Source organism: Gambusia affinis, linkage group LG07 (assembly GCF_019740435.1).
Source record: "Gambusia affinis linkage group LG07, SWU_Gaff_1.0, whole genome shotgun sequence".
Taxonomy (NCBI): Eukaryota; Metazoa; Chordata; class Actinopteri; order Cyprinodontiformes; family Poeciliidae; genus Gambusia; species Gambusia affinis.
In genome coordinates this window covers 27,083,049-27,106,194 of record NC_057874.1, presented here as the reverse complement: position 1 = coordinate 27,106,194, position 23,146 = coordinate 27,083,049, and the positions used below count along the sequence as shown (strand labels likewise).

The 23,146-nt window shown below is 36.3% G+C and overlaps 2 protein-coding genes across 2 annotated transcripts; both read left to right on the top strand.

Moving 5' to 3' along the window:
• The first annotated feature begins 324 nt into the window (after positions 1–324).
• Positions 325–14,612, top strand: smarcd1 (SWI/SNF related, matrix associated, actin dependent regulator of chromatin, subfamily d, member 1). Its single transcript, XM_044121667.1, has 13 exons — positions 325–559; positions 5,502–5,680; positions 6,370–6,412; positions 7,402–7,524; positions 7,858–7,980; positions 8,078–8,194; positions 8,777–8,878; positions 8,960–9,121; positions 9,696–9,793; positions 10,121–10,256; positions 11,884–12,006; positions 13,004–13,105; positions 13,211–14,612. The coding sequence occupies exons 1-13, from the start codon at positions 374–376 to the stop codon at positions 13,262–13,264; spliced, it is 1,548 nt and encodes a 515-aa protein (XP_043977602.1). The 5' UTR covers positions 325–373; the 3' UTR covers positions 13,265–14,612.
• A 442-nt stretch (positions 14,613–15,054) lies between these two features.
• Positions 15,055–22,369, top strand: gpd1b (glycerol-3-phosphate dehydrogenase 1b). The gene is made up of 9 exons (XM_044123084.1): positions 15,055–15,095; positions 17,073–17,274; positions 19,519–19,696; positions 19,800–19,940; positions 20,280–20,418; positions 20,787–20,899; positions 20,985–21,221; positions 21,290–21,396; positions 21,809–22,369. The coding sequence occupies exons 2-9, from the start codon at positions 17,231–17,233 to the stop codon at positions 21,903–21,905; spliced, it is 1,056 nt and encodes a 351-aa protein (XP_043979019.1). The 5' UTR covers positions 15,055–15,095; positions 17,073–17,230; the 3' UTR covers positions 21,906–22,369.
• Positions 22,370–23,146: the final 777 nt, after the last annotated feature.

Below are 23,146 nucleotides of genomic sequence, written 5' to 3'. Positions count from 1 at the left end.
TGAATTTCAAAGGCAAATTTTTGCAAATTATTAATTGAGAAAGGGACGCTGGGGCACAACGTTTAACTTTTCAGTATTAAAAGTCATGTGTCATTTTTACTTCCACTTGACATTTATGCACTTCTTTTTTGTTTATTATATGCAAATCACAATAAAGATACCGGTACACAGAAGTTTGCGGATGTGAGAAAAAGTGAGAAAGTTAAAGAGATACTGATACTTTTGAAAGGCAGTTTCTCACAACGTTAGTTTACGTTTGTACTGAAAATGGACAGCAGAGGGCGCTGTGTTTCACTAAACACGTCACGCTTCACGGAGGTCTCGCTCTCGCGGTAGCTGCGCTCCAGCACCGCCGGCGATATTCAGGGAGGAGATGGCGGCCAGAGGGGGGTTTCAGTCAACACCGACTGCTGGTGGCGGTGGAGCAATGGGACCTGGGCCACCGGTACCAGGCGCAGCGCCAGGTATGGGACCTGGGACTCCCTCTGGAAGAATGGGACCGACGTCAGGCGCACAGAACCACATGTACCGCTCTCCGATGCCCGGGCCTGGGTACCCGGTGAGTTATCGCTCCATCAGTCCGCTAGAACAAAGCCGCTCACCGCGGCTTTGTCACAAGTGGCTAACAGTATCCCCCGCCACAGTTCAAAGCGAAGTTACCACTACCTAACAGATGGAGTCAGCCGTTTACTTGTTTTAATCACTCATTTTGAGTTATGGTCGGAGTTTCCAATTTGAATTTGTTCCCCTGCAGTTTGCTAACATTAAAGTTAGCTCAGTCCCAATTGGCCCTTAGCTTAGCTTGCTAACGTTGCTAACTGCGCTTCGGTCATTTTTTTCCCCCCATTCTCGCTCAGTATTTTTTACAAAGGGGGTCAAGCAATATAAAATTTTCCCAGTAAGTTAGTTTACCGTTTTAACATCTTGCTTTGATGAGGCGTGGTTGTGTGATACACAGAAGTTATAAACTCAAAACTACTTTTGAGTTAAAAGCATCCACTGAAATCAGGACTTTTACCAACCAGATTTCAAATAAGAGTTCAGAAGAGGGTCAAACTAGTTGAGTATTTTCTATTTTTGGTTGATAAGCGATAAATTGACGATGCCCCCTGGGGAAAATTTTGTATACGTGGGTGGGTTTTAGTCTTAGTGAACTGGAAAATGTCTGTTCATCTTATTAGAGGTTTATATATATATATTTTATATATCATCATCTCCCGTAAACATCTTTAAACTTGAAAATTATTTTACTTTTTAACTTCCGCATATAATCATGAATGCGTGGTTAATCTGTACCATTAAAATATCATTTAGTAGTTGATTAAGAAACTTTTTTTTAATGAAATGGGTTGCCACTATCTACAACCATCTGGTATTTTCTCATTATCATTAATTCATGAGACATATTTGGAAAAAAACAAACATTTGTTTATTTTGGACGTTTAGCAGTGCACACATTGTGTCAAAGGAATATTACATGTTCTGCCAGCCTATTATAATATAATCATTGCATTATGCGACATCTGTGGATGCATTACTATTTCATATGTGTATTCTAGCCATTATGTGCCCAAAACAAATTTTTTTAACGTTACCAACTGCAACTGCAGTGTGAACCATTTTATATTCATTTATTTCTCTTTGTAATTAAGTATTTATCAAAATTATGGTGTTAATCATTAAAATCAAATCTCAAGCATAATTTAATTTAATATTGTGTTGAGAAAATGTTGTTTTATAGCCATTTTCTATTGGTCATGGTTCTGATTCCAGCACTCCGAGGGATATGGTTTTATTTTTAGTATCATAACAACATACCTTAACAGACCCCAAGTAAATGATGAAATATTACTTTAAAACGTGCTGTTTTTTAAAGAAGAGACAAGATGTCCTAAGGTTTGTGTTAATTGACACTGCGTTCACACAGAAGGTCGTGATCCTCTACTCCAAGATTTTTATTTATTTTTATTTTTTGCACATGCTTCTAATAAAATCCAATTGTAATCAGACTTCTGTTAGAACAGTTCATAACCCATGGCGACCTGCATGCGCAGATGCTTCCATCTGTCAATCAATGTGAAAGTTATTCAGCAATGGTAGCCAACCAGATTGTCAAGATCATAACAAGACCATTATGGATGTGGAGTCGAACCATGGGTGGACCATGGGTGATGCGATTGTGAATGTGATGCCTTCACTGACAAAGACTTCTTTCATGAGTTCATAATTATAATTTTCAGCCACTTTTTATGTCCAGATTTACAGCATTCTTCTGGTGCAGCATTATGACTCGTCTCGCTTCAATGATGTTAAGATCTTATATAATACAACATGACTGTTCAGACTTTGAATGCTTTGAAAACTATTGGATATGTCTTGGATTTAGTATCCTATATGGAAGTGACACAAATCAGGGTTGTTTTTTTTTCAGTTGGAAAGAAATCACAGTTGTATATTGGCCAAATAAATTGTGCTTGAGGCAAATTTCACTGCATTTGCCTGCTGTTAGAACATCAGCTTGGTGATTCAACCACGCCTGCATTTTAGCAAAGATGCCATTTCAGCTCTTCATATCTTGAAATATAAATTAGCATACACTGATTGCATTAACCTCACTGTAAATAAAATATTTCAGAAGTGTTTTGGCCAGCATTAAACTTTACAATTACATGTTTGTTACTAGGCCTGTTGCAATAAATTAATTAATTGCATAATAAATTGAAACTAGCTCAATAATTTCCTTTTTTGTGATTTATTGTATTTCTTCTTCTCTCTTCCTACCAAAAACTGAATGACAAAACTTTTCAGTCTCAACTAGCGCTTTTATTGAAAGACAGCTGTCTGCAGAAACCTCATAACCTCAAAACATTTTATTTGTTCTTTTTGTTTATGGATTTTGGACATTTAAAATGTCTTCCAGTTCAAGTGTTAAATCATAACACTTAAAGCGTATTGATCTCTGAGAATGTGTTCTTTCATTATTATCAGCATTATATTCCTTGAAAATCTGCACAAAGAAATATTATTGTTTATCGTAATAACTTCTGGAATGATTGTCATTTCAGTCACTGTCCAGCAAAATGTACTGCATTAGAATTTATTGAAAATGATCTCCAAATGAATATGACAGACCTACAAAACGTAATAACTACTTATAAAAGCTCAGTTGTATAACAGAAGACTTGGCTGGTTTTCTTTTGTCATATAACATTATCAGAGTCAGACTGAAACTGAGTAATGGCAAACATGTTTTCTGTAACCTCATAAAATATGTGTTGCTTAGTGATCAGCTGTACGTGAGAGGTTAGTGTTTGTATTTTTTAATATATGCCCTTCCTCTTGTCACTACACAGTTTTAAATCATACCTTCATGGCCGCAGTGATTCATGGTTAGATAACTTCTTTTATATCTTCAAGCTTATAGATTTTTCTTTTGCTAGTGGTATTGTGTCTTAATTCAAAGCTATAATGCTGCTTGATAGGGTGCAAATAGTGATGATTGGATGATATATTCCTTATTAACGTTTTGTAGAATGCTGTCAGTGTGGAGCACAATTCAGAGAAAAGATGCTGCATCTCTTTTTTTTCCCTCCAGTGTCCTTGGCTGCTTTCACTCACACAGTCAGCCTTTCACAACACAGTGAGGAAAAAAAGAGAGGATTCTTGTTCTGAATGCTGCACATCACTAGTTGTTCTCAGGCAATGCAAGGTCGTTCTGATGCACAGTGTAAAAAGCACTAAATGAAAGCCATGCAGTCTCCTTCTGCCTACTCATACGAGTTGTGTGGAAAAGGCAGAGCCTATATTGTTGAAGTCGGGCACTTTTCCTCACTTCCAGCACGGCTTGGCGAAGGTGTGTTTTACTCTCATCTCATTTGCTGGACTTACTGCTGGAGGAGAAGCTGCAGTCAGCGGCTCGTGGTTTATCTTCTCTCTCCTGCACTCATGCAGTCAAACACAAGAAGTCGTCTGTTTGAGTTTCTAGCACATGGCTTGGTGAGTTGACTGAGGTTGTTACTTTGCTTGTCAGGGAGGCATGGGAAGAATTTGCTTGTCTACACACACCCAGTATGTTTTCTTAATGTTCACTACTACTTTTAGCTTTTACATATTCTATAATATTTGCACTAATCTATGAACTTTGTAGGTATTTTTTAAGTTTATTGTGCATGCATTTATGCTGTTGCTACATGAACAACTATGTACTTCATAACAGTATTATTCATTAAAAGGAACTAATAGTGAAGCTAAATTGTCATTTTGACACTGGAAATATGCTTTGTGTTCTTTGCAGTCATAGCAGGAACTTTTGTATGGAAATTTTATTGGTTATTATTTACAGACATAATATTTTTTTAATGGGAGAGTTATGCTGATATACTAATATTTACCTAAATACTAATTTATCCTTTTTGACTGAAGATGTAATATTTGGGATTAACATTTTGGAAAATATGGCTGCTGAATGTGCTAAAACTGAAACACCTAGATGCTAGAGTCCTAGCTAAAATGTTAGGATTTTTTTAAGTGATAAATTTACATAATCAGATTTTGAGGATTAAATTGGAGAAAACTGTTTATGATTTTTACTAGGAATATACAATATATGGGTTTTAACATTGATCACGATTGATGTTGGTAATGCTCTAATGTTCATCTGTTTATCATAAGTAAAATGGGCTGATATTGATAACTAATGTTGTTTTCAATCTCACTGCCTTTTGTATCTTTAGGGAGGACTTTGTGGTATTGTGTGGTGATGTGCAGCATTACAGTACAGAATTGTTGTGTTTTTAACTGAAACTAAGAATATCAGTGGAGTTGTGGGTTTTTTTCTGTAGAGAAATGTATATTATATCAGTAAATATCGGTTATCAGTCATAACGGCTTTGAAATGTTATGCATAGTGGCACATAATAATATTGAATATCAATATTGAATAAAATTTTTATATTGACAGATCACTAATTTGTATTGTCATAACCATTTTTAAGCCCTGGAAATATATTTTTCAATTGCACATGGGGTGCATCAATAAATTGGCTCCCATTTCTTTGATTTTGGTTGATTTGTAGATATTTTCCAGACAAAAATATTGGTTTCAGGCAAAATCTGAATCGGTAGTTTCAAGCTTTCTAAAGATCAGTGATCAAGCAGACAACTGCATCCCTAATGGGGTTTTTTTTTGACATTGGGAGTCCACATGAACTTATTTTCAGTAAAGAAACTTAATAAAAGAACTTTTATAAATCCTATATCCCCATTTAAATCACTCCATTAAATAATTTTTTTGTCACATTTGGTAAGTGAGAAAAATTGAGCGCCTCACATCTACAACACTTTGCAAAAATAGAGACTATTTTTCTACCAGCCGGGGTATGAAAATAAAAGTAAGAAATGCAACAGGAGTTAATGTTTAACACCTGAAAACCTTCTCTTCATTCATTATTTCTAGTGAAATAAAAATTTTTTTAACAATCTGTTTTTTGTTTTGTCTGCAGAGACCGGGCATGCCCCCATCCAGCCGTATGACCCCGCAGGGCCCCGCCATGGGCCCACCGGGTTACGGCAGCAGCCCCGTGTCTCGCCCTGGGATGCCCGGCGTGATGGACCCGTCCCGGAAAAGGCCCGCTCCTCAGCAGATCCAGCAGGTTCAGCAACAGCAGAACCGCAACCAGCAGTGAGTTCCTCAGCTTGTCCCAAATCAGCCGTGCAGGAAGCAGAAAAATCGATGCAGAGAGCTGGAGTTTAATTATCTCCATTGGCGCATTAATCTTAAAATTTTACCAGCAAGGCATATATCTGTTTATGCAAACAATCATTGTTTCTCACAGCGACTTATTCAACAAGAATAAAAAACTATTATAAAATTAAGTAAAAAACAAACTTTTAAAAATGTTATTAACAGAAAATTTGCCTCTGATGAAACTTTGTATTAATCTGTTGATCAGTTATGTTGAGCAGTTTTTGTTTGTTGACGTGTTTAGACCACACCAGATAGCCGGTGATCAATTCCAAAGCTAATGATCAAATTCCACATTTGTCCAATCATGGAGTTTTTCTATAACACACCTTGAAGTTTATTTTTAGTCAGTAAGCCTAGATGAAGTGGCTTTGTTTAAATTGGAAGGCAGATGGAAAATGTTTGTCTTTCATATACATGATTAATTTAGTACGTTTGCAGCTGCAGGATTTAAATGGCCACAGCACAGTTTTGATTCAATTCCAATAAATGAGAAATTTAATTATGGTGGTAATGCTTGGACTGTTTTCTCTGTGTGGGGGTTTTCTTTATGGTCTCTTTATGATAAGAGATCTCAGATTAAAGCGAACTTACACTCATATCCATTTTTTATTTGCTTTTTACAGCACAAAGAAGAAGAAGATGGCTGATAAAATTCTACCTCAGAGGGTGAGTATTCACTTTGTGGAAGTTGAATGAATTATGAACTTTTTCAACTAAACTCTTACTTGCCCTACGCTGTTTTGAAAAGGTTTAGTTATAATGTAGGTCAGTACAGTTGATATAACATGGTTCAGATTTTTGACGGTACCAATTAAACATGATGGTGTACCACAAAAAAATGCTTGGTTATTTTTTTGTATATCAGTTTTTGCAATATTTACTCAATTGAAAAGGGTGCATCTTAATAAAACTACAAAAAAATGCTTCAAATTTTATTTAAAGCTTTTGACTTGATGCTTTACTAGCCTGGTTTGTCATCCACTGTCGTGTACTGCAGTTCACTTTGAAAATTGTAGTTGTTGTGACATGGTTTGTCTGTAATGCCAGTTTTGGTTCTCCTGTGCAGAACATTTTCTGTCTTTTTCTTAGCTTCTTAAAATGGATATATAATACTTTTATATTCTTCATTTTTCCATTTAATTCATAAAGTTGTGAACATAAAGAGGGACTGCAATCTTTGGCATCAATCATTATTGAAGCTGCACAGGCTGTTCTGAGGTCCATCTAAGAGCAACTCTTGCTGGTGATGTCTCTGTAAATACACCCCATTCTACCATTTTTGTAGTTTGATTCATGTCTAAAATAAAGCATATTGTTGTTTTAGCATTATTTGCGTCTTGCTGCTTTGCTGCATCCGTCGTTTCCATAGACAGATGGAACTGACCCCTTAAACAGAAGAAGTCTTTCAGCAAATCCTTCTTAATACCAATGGAGGCTGAAACACTCATCCTTGAAGTGCTTCATGCAAACAAAGAGAACTTCAGAAAATGTAATTAGGAATAAAGAAAATTGAACAGTTTGAACAATGTGGCTCAAATAGAATATAAATATCTATGCAGTAGTAGGAGAGACTGTTAAACCTTTCTGCACTCCTAGAGACTCCAAGTACACAACAAAATGTATTAAAGCGATTTAAAACGATTGTTTGGTCCTAGATCAGAGAGTTGGTCCCAGAGTCTCAGGCTTACATGGATCTTCTGGCTTTTGAGAGGAAGCTGGATCAGACCATCATGCGTAAACGGCTCGACATTCAGGAGGCCTTGAAAAGGCCTATAAAGGTATCGTCTCTTAAACTCTTTAACCTTCTAACTAATCAGTTATTATTCAGTAAATGTTTTGGATTTTAAGTTGTTTTCACCATACTGTTTATGCTCATGTGGATTTATTTTATGATGATCTCCTTGTGGAAGCTCTTTCGATATCATGTTTATATAAAGAAAGTGTCTGTGCCATTGTAAAGCTGTCAAACCTGTCTTACAAATATAACTCATACACTGACTGTCCTTCCTGTTTACTTTCTGCAGAGCATTACACACTTTGTTTTTAATCAAGCTGGTTATTTATGTAATTACAAAAGTATAAAGTTTATGTTTTCTTGCATGGTTCTACAGCAAAAGAGAAAGCTCCGAATTTTTATATCCAACACCTTCAATCCTGCGAAGCCTGATGCTGAGGATGGAGAAGGCACAGTTGCATCATGGGAGCTGCGTGTTGAAGGGCGACTATTAGAAGATGTAAACTGTTACACTGATATACACTTGAATTTTGATTTTATACAATTAAATTCTCTTCAAAACAAATGTGTAAATTACTCTTTCAACCTGTTTGCAGACTGCTGTGTCCAAGTATGAAGCTACCAAACAAAAAAGAAAGTTCTCCTCCTTCTTTAAGTCACTTGTGATCGAATTGGATAAAGACCTGTATGGACCAGATAATCACCTTGTGGAAGTACGATGGATTCCTTCATTTACTGATCTGCTTGTGTCTTTGTCTTTTTTTATTGTTTGTTTTATTCTTCCTTATGATTATTTTTAGAAAAGTAGATTATATGATTGTGAAATCAAGTGTATTCACACATCCTTAAAAAGTCTTAAGTTCATTTTTCTAAAATGATAAATGATTAGATAAATGATTTAATTTAAAATGTCTTACATTAAATTCCCAGGTTTTAACTATTTAATCTCGTACATTCTGTGGATTTTTTTTTCTCATGGGATTTTTTTATGTCAGGCAGAAATCTGAGTTGCACTCAGATATCTTCATTGCATTCATGACTTGAGATGGTTGAAGCTACTGCTAACTAATTGCCAATATAGCCTTGCTTGCTATGTAGCCAGCATTTTTGCATGAGTGTAAATTTATTGCCATTTGCCTGGAAATGTAGGTGTTAAATGTTAAATGTTTCTGTGGAAATGTAGGTCTAAATTCCATTCATAATTCACTTAAAAAGTTTGTGAAACATTCAGAAATCCTGGTAGGTATTGAATATTGTGAAATATAAGATACCCAAAAATGTATCATGTATCTTAGTGGCACAGGACGGCCACTACCCAGGAGACGGATGGTTTCCAGGTGAAGAGGCCCGGTGATGTGGGAGTTCGCTGCACCGTCCTGCTCATGCTGGATTACCAGGTGTGTTTTGGTTTTTGCTGAAGTTATTTAAAGCCCGGTCCATTTTGCTTTAAATGACCTTGTGTTTGATGATTGTTTCAGCCCCCGCAGTTCAAGCTGGACCCCCGACTGGCCCGTATGTTGGGTATCCACACTCAGACCAGACCTGTCATCATCCAGGCTTTGTGGCAGTACGTCAAAACACACAAACTCCAAGATCCGCATGAGCGCGAGTTCATCAACTGTGACAAATACCTCCAGCAAGTGAGTAACTTCTCCACTTATTTTCCTGCTTAGCACTGATTTTAATATGTCCAATAAAACCTGTGTGATCATGAAGGGTCCATGCTGTGTCGGAGCGGATCTGGTTCTTGTCTTTTTGTTGTTTACAGTCTGACTCTCCCTCTCTGTGTCCTTGTACGGCTGTAGTTTTGTTGATGTCTTTCTGGTTTCCCAGGAATTTCTGCACAAGTTCTTTGCCAAGATAAACAACCTGAAAAGGATTTATTTTACTTTCCATGTGTGAAATGTATGATGTTTATATAGAATATGCTTTCATTTGTTCCAACTACGACAACTGAGCTTAGAGGTGTTGAAAAGAGCACAGAAATATTCATCAGTTATGCTAAGCAGTTTTTGTTTGTTGAGTTGTCCTTTTTAAGAAACAACAGCAGGGATTACAAATTTGCTGTTATAAATAAAACTTACTGAATATTCTTGATGTAAAGAAATATTTTTGCTTCGTGTTTGTTGCTTAGTCAATGCTTTATTCAGCCAAACAGCTGTTGGAATCTGAAACTACTTTGAAATAACTGGAGTTTTTTTTTCCCCTCTTTAGATTTTTGAAACTCAGCGAATGAAGTTTTCTGAAATCCCACAGCGCCTACATGCCCTGCTGATGCCTCCAGAACCAATCATCATCAACCATGTGATCAGGTTAGAAAAGAGGCTATGAATAAAAGAGGCAGAAGTTCTATGTGAATTTAATGTGTTTTAATGGATTTAAACAATGCCTGTTAAGTTTATGCAGACTTAATTTAAAAAGCTTGACACTATTTACTATAGTTATGTCTTGGGTCAATATTTTAGTGCCACATATTTTTATTCATAAAAATGTTGCATATCCTAAACAATATTAGGACACCAATGATTGACATAAATGTTAAATGTGATATTTTTATGATTGGAAGAAAATCCATTTTTATTGTAAGTAGTGATTGGAAAGGGTGAAATCCAGAGTTGATGGGGAATATTTCTCATCAGTGTGGATCCCAATGATCAAAAGAAGACTGCTTGCTATGACATTGATGTGGAGGTGGACGACACGCTGAAGACCCAGATGAACTCATTCCTGCTCTCCACAGCAAGTCAGCAGGAAATAGCAGGACTGGATAACAAGGTGAGAACCTCGACCCGAGAGTCTAGCAGCTTTCTGAGGCAATTCCTAGTTTATACTCTGTCTGGGTGTTTTCTGAAAGAATTGTGCTGAAGCATTTTCATGTTTTTATAGATGATATCAAATAGTATTTAGGGTTTTAGTCAGTTTTGAACTGCACTGAGATTCAGAGTTCTCTCTTTGTTTTTTTTTTTTTATTCCTAAGGCAGATTTAGGTTCATTTGATTCGAAGTAAAACAAGTGAAACTAGAGTTACACCAGTTACTTGCATGTGATGCTGATGTTATACATTAAACTAATTTATATTTTAACAGGCAAGAATAAGCTTTGCTTCGGCCTATTCCTTTTTTGGTAAACTGGGTTTGTTTATTGTTGTTTTTATTTTTTATTTTGTTGTTTCCTGTGTTTAATGTGGACAATTTACCAAAATAAAGTGATTGATTGATAGTTTCTTATTGCACTACAAGAAAACCTAAAAGTCAGGACTCTATTGGTGGTTTTTAAGATTGTCCTCGCCTGACCTCAAATCTTGTAATTCTGAAAGGCAAAATGCTGCTGTGCATTTAATTTTTGGTGAGAGGCTTTGTTTTTAAGATGAGAAAAATTGGAGGAACTGAATATTTGTTTTAGTTACCTTAGTAGTTTGAACATTAATGCTCTAAACGTTTCATTTATATTTGAGAACACTACCTCATGTGCAGGTAAGACAGGTCTGCATTGTAGTAAAATAAAACCAAAACACTGACACCTGACAGTGTTGGTTATTTAAAAAGTAAAACTACTATCGACCAAACAAAGATATTTTAAAGATCTGTGATTGCCCAGAAAACAGCAGTTAGTGCACCAGTAAATGAAACATTTTTTCATTTCCTTTTTTTTTTTTTTACCTTTTTGTCAAACAAGTTTTCATTTACCTGAACCGTCTGCACACTTGCATGTGCAATTTTCAGCCTGTCTGCTATTCCTGTCTTCCTGCTAGCAGTCATTACCTTGACAGTGAGGCCTGTAATCACACTGATGAGGCCTAAAGCTGTCCGGCTGAAGGACGTCCTCCTGGCCAGTCTTTGTTCTGAGACAGCTTAACGATGTAAATATACAGGAAAGTCTTTTACTATTTAAGGCCTTCGCCACTGATTTTCTTAAGTTACTTTGGGTTTGGTGAGGATTGCTTATTCCTGTGGGACTCGGGCTTTATTTTTTTTTTATTTAACAACCATCCCAAGGCTTGTATCTGTTGGCATGTTGCCATCACCTACAGGCCACAGGAACAGTTCAGGACCTTCAATACAAATTTTCTCATGTTACAGGAAACAAATCGTAGTTCTGTTTATGTTGTATCTTAAGCTCGCGTCTAAAGGTGCATTACAGATTAAAATAGTGACAACAACCACTCTCAGAGAGATTTATCAGCCTTCCTACCTCTCATAGAAAAAAGCCCAGAACATTTTGGACACACCTCTTCAAGGGTTTTCCTGATGCAGCGTTTTTGGATGAGGAAATTATTAAAGCAGCCCTTGTTCTCAGATAATCAGTGCTTCTGATATTCTGTTTGATTAGCGCTGATCAAATATGTACATTTATGATTACTTTAAAGAGATGAATGAACCCTCCCCTGTCAAATTTTCCTCAGATCCATGAAACTATTGAGACCATCAACCAGCTGAAAACCCAGAGGGAGTTCATGTTGAGTTTTGCCAGGGATCCTCAGGGCTTTATCAACGACTGGCTTCAGTCCCAGTGCAGGGACTTCAAGGTGAGTTTGTGTGTCATGACCTCAGACTTGCCTGCTTATCTGTGCTCCAATGTTACAGCGAATACCACGCAAGTTTAGCTACAGAAATCCTCCCTCGACTCTCTTCGGTTATTTTCCAAGGAGGATATGACACATGATTGAATTCAGAAAAAATATTTCTCTCTTCTGATGTTCTGAAGCATAGATATTGGTTATAATGTCAGGTTTTCAGATGAGTCCAGGCTGAGTAAGCCCTTCTGTTTGATTGTGCTGTTCAGAATAAATTCCCTAAGGGCTCAAAAAGATGAAAACGCAGCACTGCCTGTTTCTGCACAGAGGCTCTTAAAACATCAGAATGCATCAGAAAAGTAAATGCCGTGACTCATTGTTTTTCACCAATTACTGACTTTTTTTCTTGACAACATATTTTTGCATTTAGATGTCTTCAAATAACATTTATTTCTGTATGAAAGTATTCCATCTTTATTTTGTTTTTTTTTTCTAGGTAGATTTGAGATTTATCTTCAGATAAAATCAGTGCAGCCTTAAAAAAAAAAGCAAAACCTGCTTAGGAGGGTTCAGAGGCCAAATACCGTGAACATTTATCAACTCTTCAAATTCAGTGTCACAGCAATAAACTGCAACCAGTTCCTATTAATTGGAACATTGATCAATATATTTGATGTTGAGTTGCTTGATAATCTTTTACATAAAATAATGTATAGATTATGTAAACATCATGCAATCACTGGTGGTGACTGTATGATGTTTATATGGTGTAAAGCATTTTAAACTGCCTTGTTGCTGAAATGTGATGTATAAATAATCTTAATTTGACTCTTAAGGGAGAGAACAAAAAGTGGATGGGTGGAGCACAGGAGGGCGATGCTGATTTAAAATAATATAAAACCAGCCCTTCTAATGGAGACCATGTGCTTTTCATCAGCTGCAGTTCCTGTTGAGACAGAATCCTATTCAGTTATATAAATATATAATTTTTGATTTTATTCTTTTCCAGACCATTACAGATGTGGTGGGAAACCCAGAAGAGGAGCGGAGAGCAGAGTTTTACTATCAGCCATGGGCTCAGGAGGCAGTGTGTCGCTACTTCTACTCCAAAGTAATGTTTCAACAGATTTATTTAGTTTTAGTCTTTATTCCCTTCCACGCTGACCCAAAATGCTTAAATGCATTCTTTCTGGTGATATTTAAAACCTTCTTTCAGGTCCAGCAGAGACGGCAGGAGCTGGAACAGGCGCTTGGAATCAGGAACACTTGAAAAGGTTTTTCCCCATGAAACATCCCGTCAGGATGGAGATGGGCCAGGTTGTGCTGTTGGAGTTGATTAGTGTGTGTGTGCGTGTGTGTGTGTGTGTGTATTCAAACTGAAGTCTGCAAATTTTTTGTTAAAACTGAAAGAATGAATATCAAACGACTTTACTGTTAAATATGATCTTACTTTTTTAATGCAGATTAACAATTAGGTTAGTTTCTGCTTTAGGTTTTATGTAAAGTTGTTTTTTTTTTCCTACCACATTTCTCTGAGCACAGGTTTATTTTTGCTGCTGCTTGGTTAGCTTTAACACATTCCTTTTGTATTTGGTACACTGACACAAACACAGAGATGTTGGATTGTTCTTGGAAATTTTAAATGTAATATTTCCCAGGAAAAAAATGTTGTGCCCACTTTTACGCCTTTGTTCTGTTGTATTGAGACTAATATGACCTTTTGCGCTTCTGACCAGCCTTCAAGTTTTCACTCCTGGAGGTGAATATTGATCGTGACTGTTTGTGACCAGTTCGGCTTCTTTGCTGCATATTGACCGTTTGTGTGTCACTTGGATTTTAGCTGTGTTGGTTTGTTTTGACAGCACCACAGTCGGTGTGTGAGGCATTTTACGGCTCAGTGAATCGTGGGAGAACACAGTTGCATTACAACGGTTCTCTTTCTTTCTTTCTTTTTATGTTTTCTTTTAATATGAAGTTTAGTATTTTTTTTGCTATTAGTGATCCTTGTTTTAAAAATGTGTATTACATCCATACTTGTCTTGTTAGATAGTACAGGTAATCATGAAAGTAGCTAGTATGGGTACCTCTAGTCTATTTAGTTTTGTAAATACTGAGCAAAAATAAAAACTTCAGATGGATATGAAGTTAACCTCTATCTTTGTCTTAAGTTTTTGTCTACTCTGATTGTTGCCACAGTATTTATATTAATCGACCTGCCTGTCAGAGCAGTTATTTGGCTCTTTGTTGCTCAAATTCACTGAACCACCTGTCTTAACAGCAACATGCTTTCAAAATTATGTTGCTTGTCAAATTAACTTCACATATTTCACTAATATAAAGAGACACGGTGACTGATGCCGATAAGCACTCTAGTTTCTTCCTGCAAATCGGGTTGTTTCCCAGTTGCAGGTTGAAAAGAGTGTTGGGAACAAATTTCACTTGTGAGTTCTATTAATTCAAAGAATACACTAATGTGGGTTTGGGGCGGTGTGTGAGTTGGCCTCTGAGATGTAAAAACACTGAGTGGACAGTAGAGCTGTGTGAATCTGCAAACTTTTTTTCATGGACCAAACCTATTTTCTGTATGTTACTGTTATAATAAAGGATATGTAAAAAGTCTTTGTCTCCTCTTGTTATAAATAATTATAAATATGTCAAAATGTAATTACAATAAGATGTTTTAAGCTGATCGTCAATTTAAATATCTGCTAATAATTGGTTTTAGTTTGACCATCAGTTGAAATTATTTTTTTCTTCTTTTTTTGGAATTTTAATAGATCTTAATAAATAGAAATATTCTTTATTGTCCCACAGTGGTGGGATGCTATATGGTCAAATACTATGCATTAGTACATTGTGAAAATAAGTTTATAGTTGGCTATGATTAAAAAAAAAATTGGCCTTTAAATCTGATCAGTTATATCTTTGTCATATTCTATTTGTAGAAACATGACGGAGTGAGCGCTCTTAGCAACAAACTGTCTTTGTCATAAATTTCTGTGGTAACCATGTCAACAAGAATTTAGGCAGTAGAAAATAAATTACTCAAACATTCGGAACGTACTTTATGTGCTTTGTACGCTGGAAAATTTTAGTCCTTTGTAAGTATTTATGACTTTGGAAGAGAAGTGTTTTTCTTTGGTTGATAAGATGTAGAGCTGTGTACTTAATCTTTGAGTGTCGCATTAAGATTAATGTCTGAGCTGCTCATGCATTTTTTTTCAGGTACAAAACCTAGTTAACACTCATTCTCAAGGCCCCAACATACTCGGGCGTACTGTCTGCGGACGGTTGGGTCTTCATTCTCGAGCTTACTGAGTACCTAAAATTCACGTCACGTGACAACTTTATGTTGACTGTTATGTTGATGTCAACTTTGAAACAAAATGAACTCATATTACCCTAATTATCAACCTTATTAGCCCGGTGTCACATGAAAATTAGTTCGATGTGAACACTGTTTCCACCGGGTAGTTTACTGTGCGACACCGAGTACGCGTACGCGGTCATAAAAATCTATCCTTGCTCGATCGTGGATAGATTTGTATCATTGTCTATCCATGGATACAAATCTGTTGTATACAAGTTACCAAATAGATCAATTTATAAAAAAATATCTTCACTTAAGAGAAACAAACCTTGTGTGGATACCTTTTAATAATTGTTCGCTAGCTATCTAGCTACATAAAGTCACGTTGTGACTACTATTAGTAGTAGTCACATATGTAAATGCTAATGCATTTTTTTTTTTCAGGTACAAAAAACCTCTTGTTCTAGTTAATACTCATGCGCACAGTTCGCCCGAGTACATATATACAGAGTATATGTACACAGTATATGTATATGTACTCGGTATAAAATATATGTACTTATCTAGCTAGATATGTACTCGGGCAGTGTATATGTACTCTGTACATATGCACTGTATGTATACTATATGTAGTGTATATGTATGTGACTATATGTAGTCACTATATCTGACTACATATAGTATAATCACAACGTGATTATATGTAGCTAGCCAAGACTATTTGAAATGTATAAAAGACATAAAAGTGCAATGACAGAGATGTCTAAATACCAGCAAGGATAACACTTTCGTTTGAGAGCTCTGAAGTTCAGACAGGAATTTCAAAACACTGATCTAGTAAAATAATGCACCAAGTCCATAATTTGTCATTACATTTTCAGATTATTGCATAATCTTCCCACTGCACTTCAACAATTGTAGTTATGTGGGAAGGTGGGCCCTAGACTGTTATTTAATTTTCAAAGAAATATTCATTAACATGTTGTGTAATGCTTGCTTTAAAATTAGCAAATTAACAAAGGATGATTAATTGTCAAGACAAAAAATATACAACAAAGATCTGAGAGATACATCATCCTTTAGTAGATCATCTACTTTACTTTGTACTTTGTGCTTGAATAACTCCTATGTCAGAAATGTAAGACATGTAAAATAGCATTTTACTAAATGGAAAAAAATGTAGGCAGTCCAATTAAACAAAACTTGTTCAGTGCCAATAATGTTACATGACCTCTTAAAAATAAGGGATATGTCTACTACTTTGAGGACCACCATTGTATTTTGATTTTTAGATTTTAAAATTAAGGGGGAAAGAGGGACACATTTTCTTCTATGTAATTTTATTTCTGGAAAATATTACTGTACAAAATTGCCTGATCTTCAAAGTGGAATTAAACAATGAGGAAGATTTCATTACTTCTTTGATCTTGTTTTAAATCACTATCCTCTTAAAAATCCAACTTGCTTGGCCAATGTTCCAGGATTTCAACATGTCTCCAGGGCTCCAATAAATTTCCAAACTGTGGTTTGGAATTTAATGGTGCACATGTTTTTATTTTTGTTAATAGTTACTAGTTATAATTGGTTGGTGAAAGATGTAAAAGTTTGAAAACCGATTGATAGACTATCCGTCTCAGCTGTATAGTTTATTTTTAATTCAATGTGATTCAATCACATTTGAAGTGTAGTAATCAATCCCTCCAGATCATCAAAAGCATCAAAGCCTTTGTCTATAAATAAATGGGCTGTTCTGCATCTGGATCTCTAGACTGGCGCTGCTGTTCCAGTGCAGCGCCGTGAGAGGTGACAGATCAGACCAACCATAAGGAGAGGAAGTGTCTGGTATAAACCCAGTCTGCTCCGGAGCTCAGTCCGTCCTCACAGCAGCAGCTGCAGGTCTCTCTCTGTGGGAACCCTTGGCACACGATGGCAGCACCAAAGAAAGTCTGTGTGATCGGCTCCGGTAACTGGTGAGTGGGAGTGTTCAGTGTTGCTTTAGTGCAAAATGTTAAGCTTAAACGTGGCAAACTGCAGGTGGTGGCTGCTGTTTCAGGACACAGTGAAACTTCTGGTGGACACACTAAAAAGTGGGAGAACTTGTGCAACTTTAAGAGCTGATAAATCATTAATGAAGTTCATAAACCTGCCTGCCTTTTTTCAAGGCTGCAGACTGGACTGCTGCTGAGTCAAAGACTCCCCAACTATAAAATATTTATTAAAGAAGCCACTTTATTAGTCTGCAGAGCATGCTGAATCAGCGGTCTAGTGCTGGTGATGTCCCTCAGCCTGTGTGACATTTAGTCAGAGCTGGATGCAACTCTGGAGCTACTTCTTCATTACAGTTGAAGGTTGAATGACTGTATAGATATTAAATTTTTTAGAACTTCTTTATTATTATTATTATTATTATTATTATTATTATTATTATTATTATTATTATTATTATTATTCTCACCCAGGCTCTCTAAGCCAAACCTCAAATATCTATAGCATTTAAATTATTAAGATAATTTAGATATTTTAGTATATAAAACAGTTATTTTTCATAATTAGTAGTTTTTCTGTGTCCACTTCAAGGATGCCTAATTATGACGTATAATTATAGTAGACTTTTTAAAATGGGAACCCATTTGAAGTGAAAATGTTATCATTCATCAATAATTACCTCAAGACTCTCAGCTCATTTTCTGAAAGAAAAAAAAAAACATTTAAAGCTTTTAAATTAAATTTACTTAGTTTTTTATTTCAACACATGAAACTAAAGTGGCAAGTTTAGTAGTAAATTCTGAATTTATCTGTTGTATCTTGGGCAGTTCTTCATGTAAGTGTTGTTCGATGGCTTGAAGAGGAAATAAGTAGTTGTAGGTGTAATTTCTTATTTGAATAGGAACATTAAAAAAAATGCAAATCTGTTTATTAAAGAGGCTTTTTGTAATGTTTTCCCTCTCTCTTGACCTCACCAAAATGTACTTTATGTTGTCTAATGTAAACATATGTTTACATTTACACTGTTTTCAATTTTTTAAAAATGAAAAGACAACCAAGTTTCGTTTCCTATCAGTTCACTGTGAAAGTGAAAGGGGAAAAAGCCAGTTAGGGACTCATTTTGTTTCAGAAGAGCAAAGTCTACTCTATGGGCTTTAATTAAAGCAAACAGTAACAACCCGCTTCCACAGAGAAGAAACACGTGACATGACGCAGAAAAAACATGCATGTGTAGTTTGACCAAGGTCTGAAGTGAGAATTCACTTTTTATTGATACTATGTATTTTATATTGTTGGTTAACTTTGGAAATTTTGATTTAAATGTATTACATTTTGAGTTATTTGCTGGTCTGCATTATGGAGCATTTGGTAGCACTGCTGCCTTGCAGAAAGATGGTTCTGGATTTGAATCTTGACCTGGGGGTTTTCTGCATGGAGTGTGCATGTTCTCCATGTGCATGCATGGATTCTTCTGAGTACGCCTGCTTTCTACCGCAACATCACTTTAGGTTAGTTAGGTTAACTGAAAATAACGTTTAAAAATCCATTAAAAATGAGTAAATGTACCGTAGAAATGTAAAGGAAGTTTCTGCTAAGACTTTTAGCAATTTTTCTTTCTGTATTTTCTGCTTTGTCAATGTTTATGAGATGTTCTGTAAAAATAGGGAAAATTTTTGTCATTGAACTTTCACCCTAAAAACATATTAGATGTAAGTCAATAAGTCTGTGAGGACACTGGTGTACTGATGACAATTAAAGGGTTTTAAATAACAGAAAAGTTTGTGAATGTACCCAGAGATATACTGTAAAAGTATCAGTTTTGGATTAACAGAAATGTGCATAAATTAAACATGATGAACGCTAAAATTACATTTTAGAGTCGATGGAAATGTTGGTACAATTAACAAAAAATGTCCTTTGTAATTTTTGCACTGACTGCTGAAGCTGGCATCTGATCCTGTAAATATAGATAGATTTAAAAAATAGACGGATGGGTGTATATTTTGGTTTTGAAAGCAAATTTTCAATTTGGAACTGTTTAAACTCCTAAATATAACAGTATAAAATCTCCTCACTACAAATAAACCATTTGAAGTAATTTACTGAATCAAAGTGAGCTATTTGTCTTTTATTTGTACTCCTCATATAATAATTATTGACAGTTTATGTATATAAAAGCAATAAAATTCCATCATCAAGATGATAACAGTGTCTTTTCGTGTCAATAGGGGCTCTGCCATTGCCAAGATCGTTGGAGCCAACACGGCCAAATATGACAAGTTTGACTCCACAGTGAATATGTGGGTGTTTGAGGAGGTGGTGAACGGCCGAAAGCTTTCAGAAATCATCAACACGGACCATGAAAATGTGAAGTACCTCCCTGGTCATAAGCTGCCTCATAATGTGGTGAGCATGACAGCCGACTGGCTAATGATGGGGGGGCTAGTCAAAGGGATTTCAACATTTGGCTGTGCTGTACAGCTGAAATTCCCTCTCTCTCCTTTACCAGGTGGCCGTTCCAGACTTGGCTGAAACTGTGAAAGGAGCCGATATCCTGATTTTTGTGGTTCCTCACCAGTTCATTGGAAGAGTGTGTGATACCATCAAAGATCACATTAAAAAGGATTCTATTGGAATGTCTCTCATCAAGGTCTGTCAAACCTTTGAGAGCAAAAAAAGTTTTCACATACGGGAACTCTTAAGGCTCGGTGCGCCTATTTCTGCTTCAATTCTGAATGACACAGAGATTATGAAGAGATTGTTCTTTTAAATTTAAGCCAAGTAATACCAGATATTAAGATGCCTTTTATGAAGAATTTTATTTGTTCGTTACTTGCCAATAATTGTCCCTAAAACTCACACATCTAGGTCAAGAAGTGTAACATATATATTTTTTATCACTTTAACTCTCTAGGCATTTTCTGAGTAAACACAGTAAAGATTCAGGCTTCCTCTCCATTTTGTTTGCCTGATGATTTTTTTGCTTCAGGGTGTAGATGCAGGCCCAGAGGGCCTGAAGCTCATCTCTGAGGTCATCCGAGAGAAACTCGGCATCACCATGACAGTCCTCATGGGTGCAAACCTTGCTAATGAAGTTGCTGATGAGAAGTTCTGTGAAACAACTATTGGTACTGATTTTATTATTTCAAACAGCCTGAATCAAGACGTTTACATTTTTGTTACACCCATTGTACTATTTCTTGTGTTTTATATGTTTTTTCTTATATCACCCACTGTAAAAGCACTTTGGTTAACTTAACTAGTATTGTAAATGTATAATAAATAATGCATTTATTATTTTGTAACAAAAAATCTTGTGCATGTTAAAATTCAGCAATTCCACAAAGCAACATGATTTGCTCCTGTATCATTACATATTTTTTTTATTACCCTGGCACATGATTATTCAAATATTTTGTCATTTTGATATGGTTCTGAATAAAGAAATTTGCTGAAACCTAATGCTGCATCTCTTACATTGTCTGTGTTATTTCAGGGTGCAAAGACAAAGAATACGGACCACTGCTGAAGGAGCTGATGCAGACCAACAACTTCCGTGTGACTGTGGTGGAAGAGGCTGATGTGGTGGAGATCTGTGGTGCACTCAAGGTTAATCCTGTGGCAAAATACATTGTTTCATTTGATGGATGCATAAAAGATGCATTGGAGAGAAATCTTTTTTAAATTCTCCCAGAACATCGTGGCAGTAGGAGCGGGTTTCTGTGACGGCCTCGGGTTTGGCGACAACACCAAAGCTGCAGTGATCCGCCTGGGCCTGATGGAGATGATCGCCTTCGCAAAGGTCTTCTGCTCAAACTGCCCCGTCAAGCCTGCCATCTTCCTGGAGAGCTGCGGCGTCGCTGACCTCATCACCACCTGCTACGGGGGGCGCAATCGAAAGATCGGAGAGGCGTTTGCAAAAACGGGAAAAGTATGGAGCAGCTTTCTCAACTCTGATTGTCTTCTTACAATAAGACAATGCAACATTATTCTGTTTAGAGCTTGGAGCAGCTGGAGGTTGAGCTGCTGAACGGCCAGAAGCCTCAAGGTCCGGGAACAGCCATCGAAGTTAATGTGATATTGAAACAGAAGAACATGGTGGACAGGTAAGTGTGTCTTTAGAAGATGAGGTACTCACAGGGAAATGTAAAAGCTACAGAATCACAAGTAATGAAGGAATCAGCTAATTTCACTCAAGTTGTGACTGTACAATACAGAGTTTAATAGAGAGCACAATTTCCATTCCATAAATATATGTAAAGTTTCATGCATGCTTTTTTGTTTCAGATGGAAAAACTCAGCTCAGTTCTACTAGCATTAGTATTTATGCCAAGTATTAATAAAAAAGTACATACATTTTTCACAATTTTTTCATTTCATATTGTGCTATATTAATTCATTTTTTTAGAACAGCTAAAACATAGCAATAGCCTTCACTGCATTCATTGTAATAATGTCAAACTGTTTCATCTCTATTAAAATAAAACTCCCTTTTGTTCTTTCACTTTCTCTATTCAGGTTTCCTCTTTTCACTGCTGTATATGAGATCTGCTTCAATGGCCAGCCAGTCACAGAGTTCATCACGTGTTTGCAAAACCACCCTGAGCACATGTGAAAGACTCAAACCAGGACCCATGGATGGATTGATGTATGGACAGACTACAACCAAGGTGTTAATATGGTGTTGAAAAGTTTGGTCTGATTTTTCCTTCCAGCAATCACTTTTTGGTCTACCACTAGAAAAACGAAAAGAGACAAATAGTCTTCATTTGCCCTTTTCCTACCTGAACTGCTGACAGAAGCATTTTTCATGTTTTGGTTTTAACTGATTGTTAAATTATTGTACGGAGGATTTGAGTCTTAAATGTTTTTACATTTTTGTCTTATATTGGCAGATGCACTAACAATAACTAGGGTTTTATAAAACATAACAAATATCCCTTTTCTTTGTAAGCTTCCAATGTTAAAGAAACAAGAGGACACAAACCACTCACATTAAGTATTTTTCTCAATAAGAAATAATGAAAGTGCCCAAAAGTTTTGCATTGTGTATTTTAGAATAAATAATTTTAATCTTGATAGCTTTGTGTTTCTTGCTGGTGTGTGCCTGCAGGCATGATGCACTCGTATACACTGGAGGAGTAGCCTCACTGTAACCGGACCTGATTTCTGCCCGGCTGCCACTTTAAACTCGTCACCTTTACCATTTTCTAGAGCGTTGAGATCATGCCTCCGTTAAGTGCATGGTTAGTCTCAGTCTTAAGCCTCATAAGTGAATTTCTGCACTTCACGTTGTTAACCCTGAATCTCCTTGAGTATTTCAAGGGACAATTGTTGTTTGAGGTTGCAATCAAAGTTTCTTTCTTAGGTCTACACAAATCATTTGTCACTGGCAGCTCATTTCCTCTAACCTTGACAATGGCTCTTCACATAGCCTTTGTTGCAAGACTCCTAATTCATACATCGCCAGATAAGGGGAAATGTATTTCAGGATGATTTGTGTGTTTTTTTTTATTATCATTCTATAATTTTGCATCTTTCTTGCTCACTGTGGTGGTGAAATCAGTTGCCACTTATTTAACTGTCTCTCTCTGTATGACCCCTCGAATAGTTACTGAGTCAAGTGCCCTGTGAGATCTCTAATAATAACCCAACCCAATAGAGCAAATGTCCATCTATAATTAGAGAGCAGACAGCAATGCAGCTGCCTCATTCACATTTGTCAACAGAAATAGAGAGATGTTCCCCTCATTGTTTTTCTCAAAACAATTTATGTACAATTTCAATATATGTGAGATTTCTATTTAAAAATAGCAATTTACTACTACACATTTGGCGGGAAATTTTACACTTTTT

What these genes read in the sequence shown, in the direction of transcription:
- smarcd1 (XM_044121667.1), top strand. Translation starts at nt 374, where the DNA reads ATGGCGGCCAGAGGGGGGTTTCAGTCAACACCGACTGCTGGTGGCGGT. An exon ending in GTGACAAATACCTCCAGCAA is followed by an intron (nt 9,122 to 9,695) that starts GTGAGTAACTTC and finishes TCCCCTCTTTAG; the next exon opens with ATTTTTGAAACTCAGCGAAT. An exon ending in TAGCAGGACTGGATAACAAG is followed by an intron (nt 10,257 to 11,883) that starts GTGAGAACCTCG and finishes AATTTTCCTCAG; the next exon opens with ATCCATGAAACTATTGAGAC.
- gpd1b (XM_044123084.1), top strand. Translation starts at nt 17,231, where the DNA reads ATGGCAGCACCAAAGAAAGTCTGTGTGATCGGCTCCGGTAACTG. An exon ending in GTGATCGGCTCCGGTAACTG is followed by an intron (nt 17,275 to 19,518) that starts GTGAGTGGGAGT and finishes TCGTGTCAATAG; the next exon opens with GGGCTCTGCCATTGCCAAGA. An exon ending in GTTCTGTGAAACAACTATTG is followed by an intron (nt 20,419 to 20,786) that starts GTACTGATTTTA and finishes GTGTTATTTCAG; the next exon opens with GGTGCAAAGACAAAGAATAC.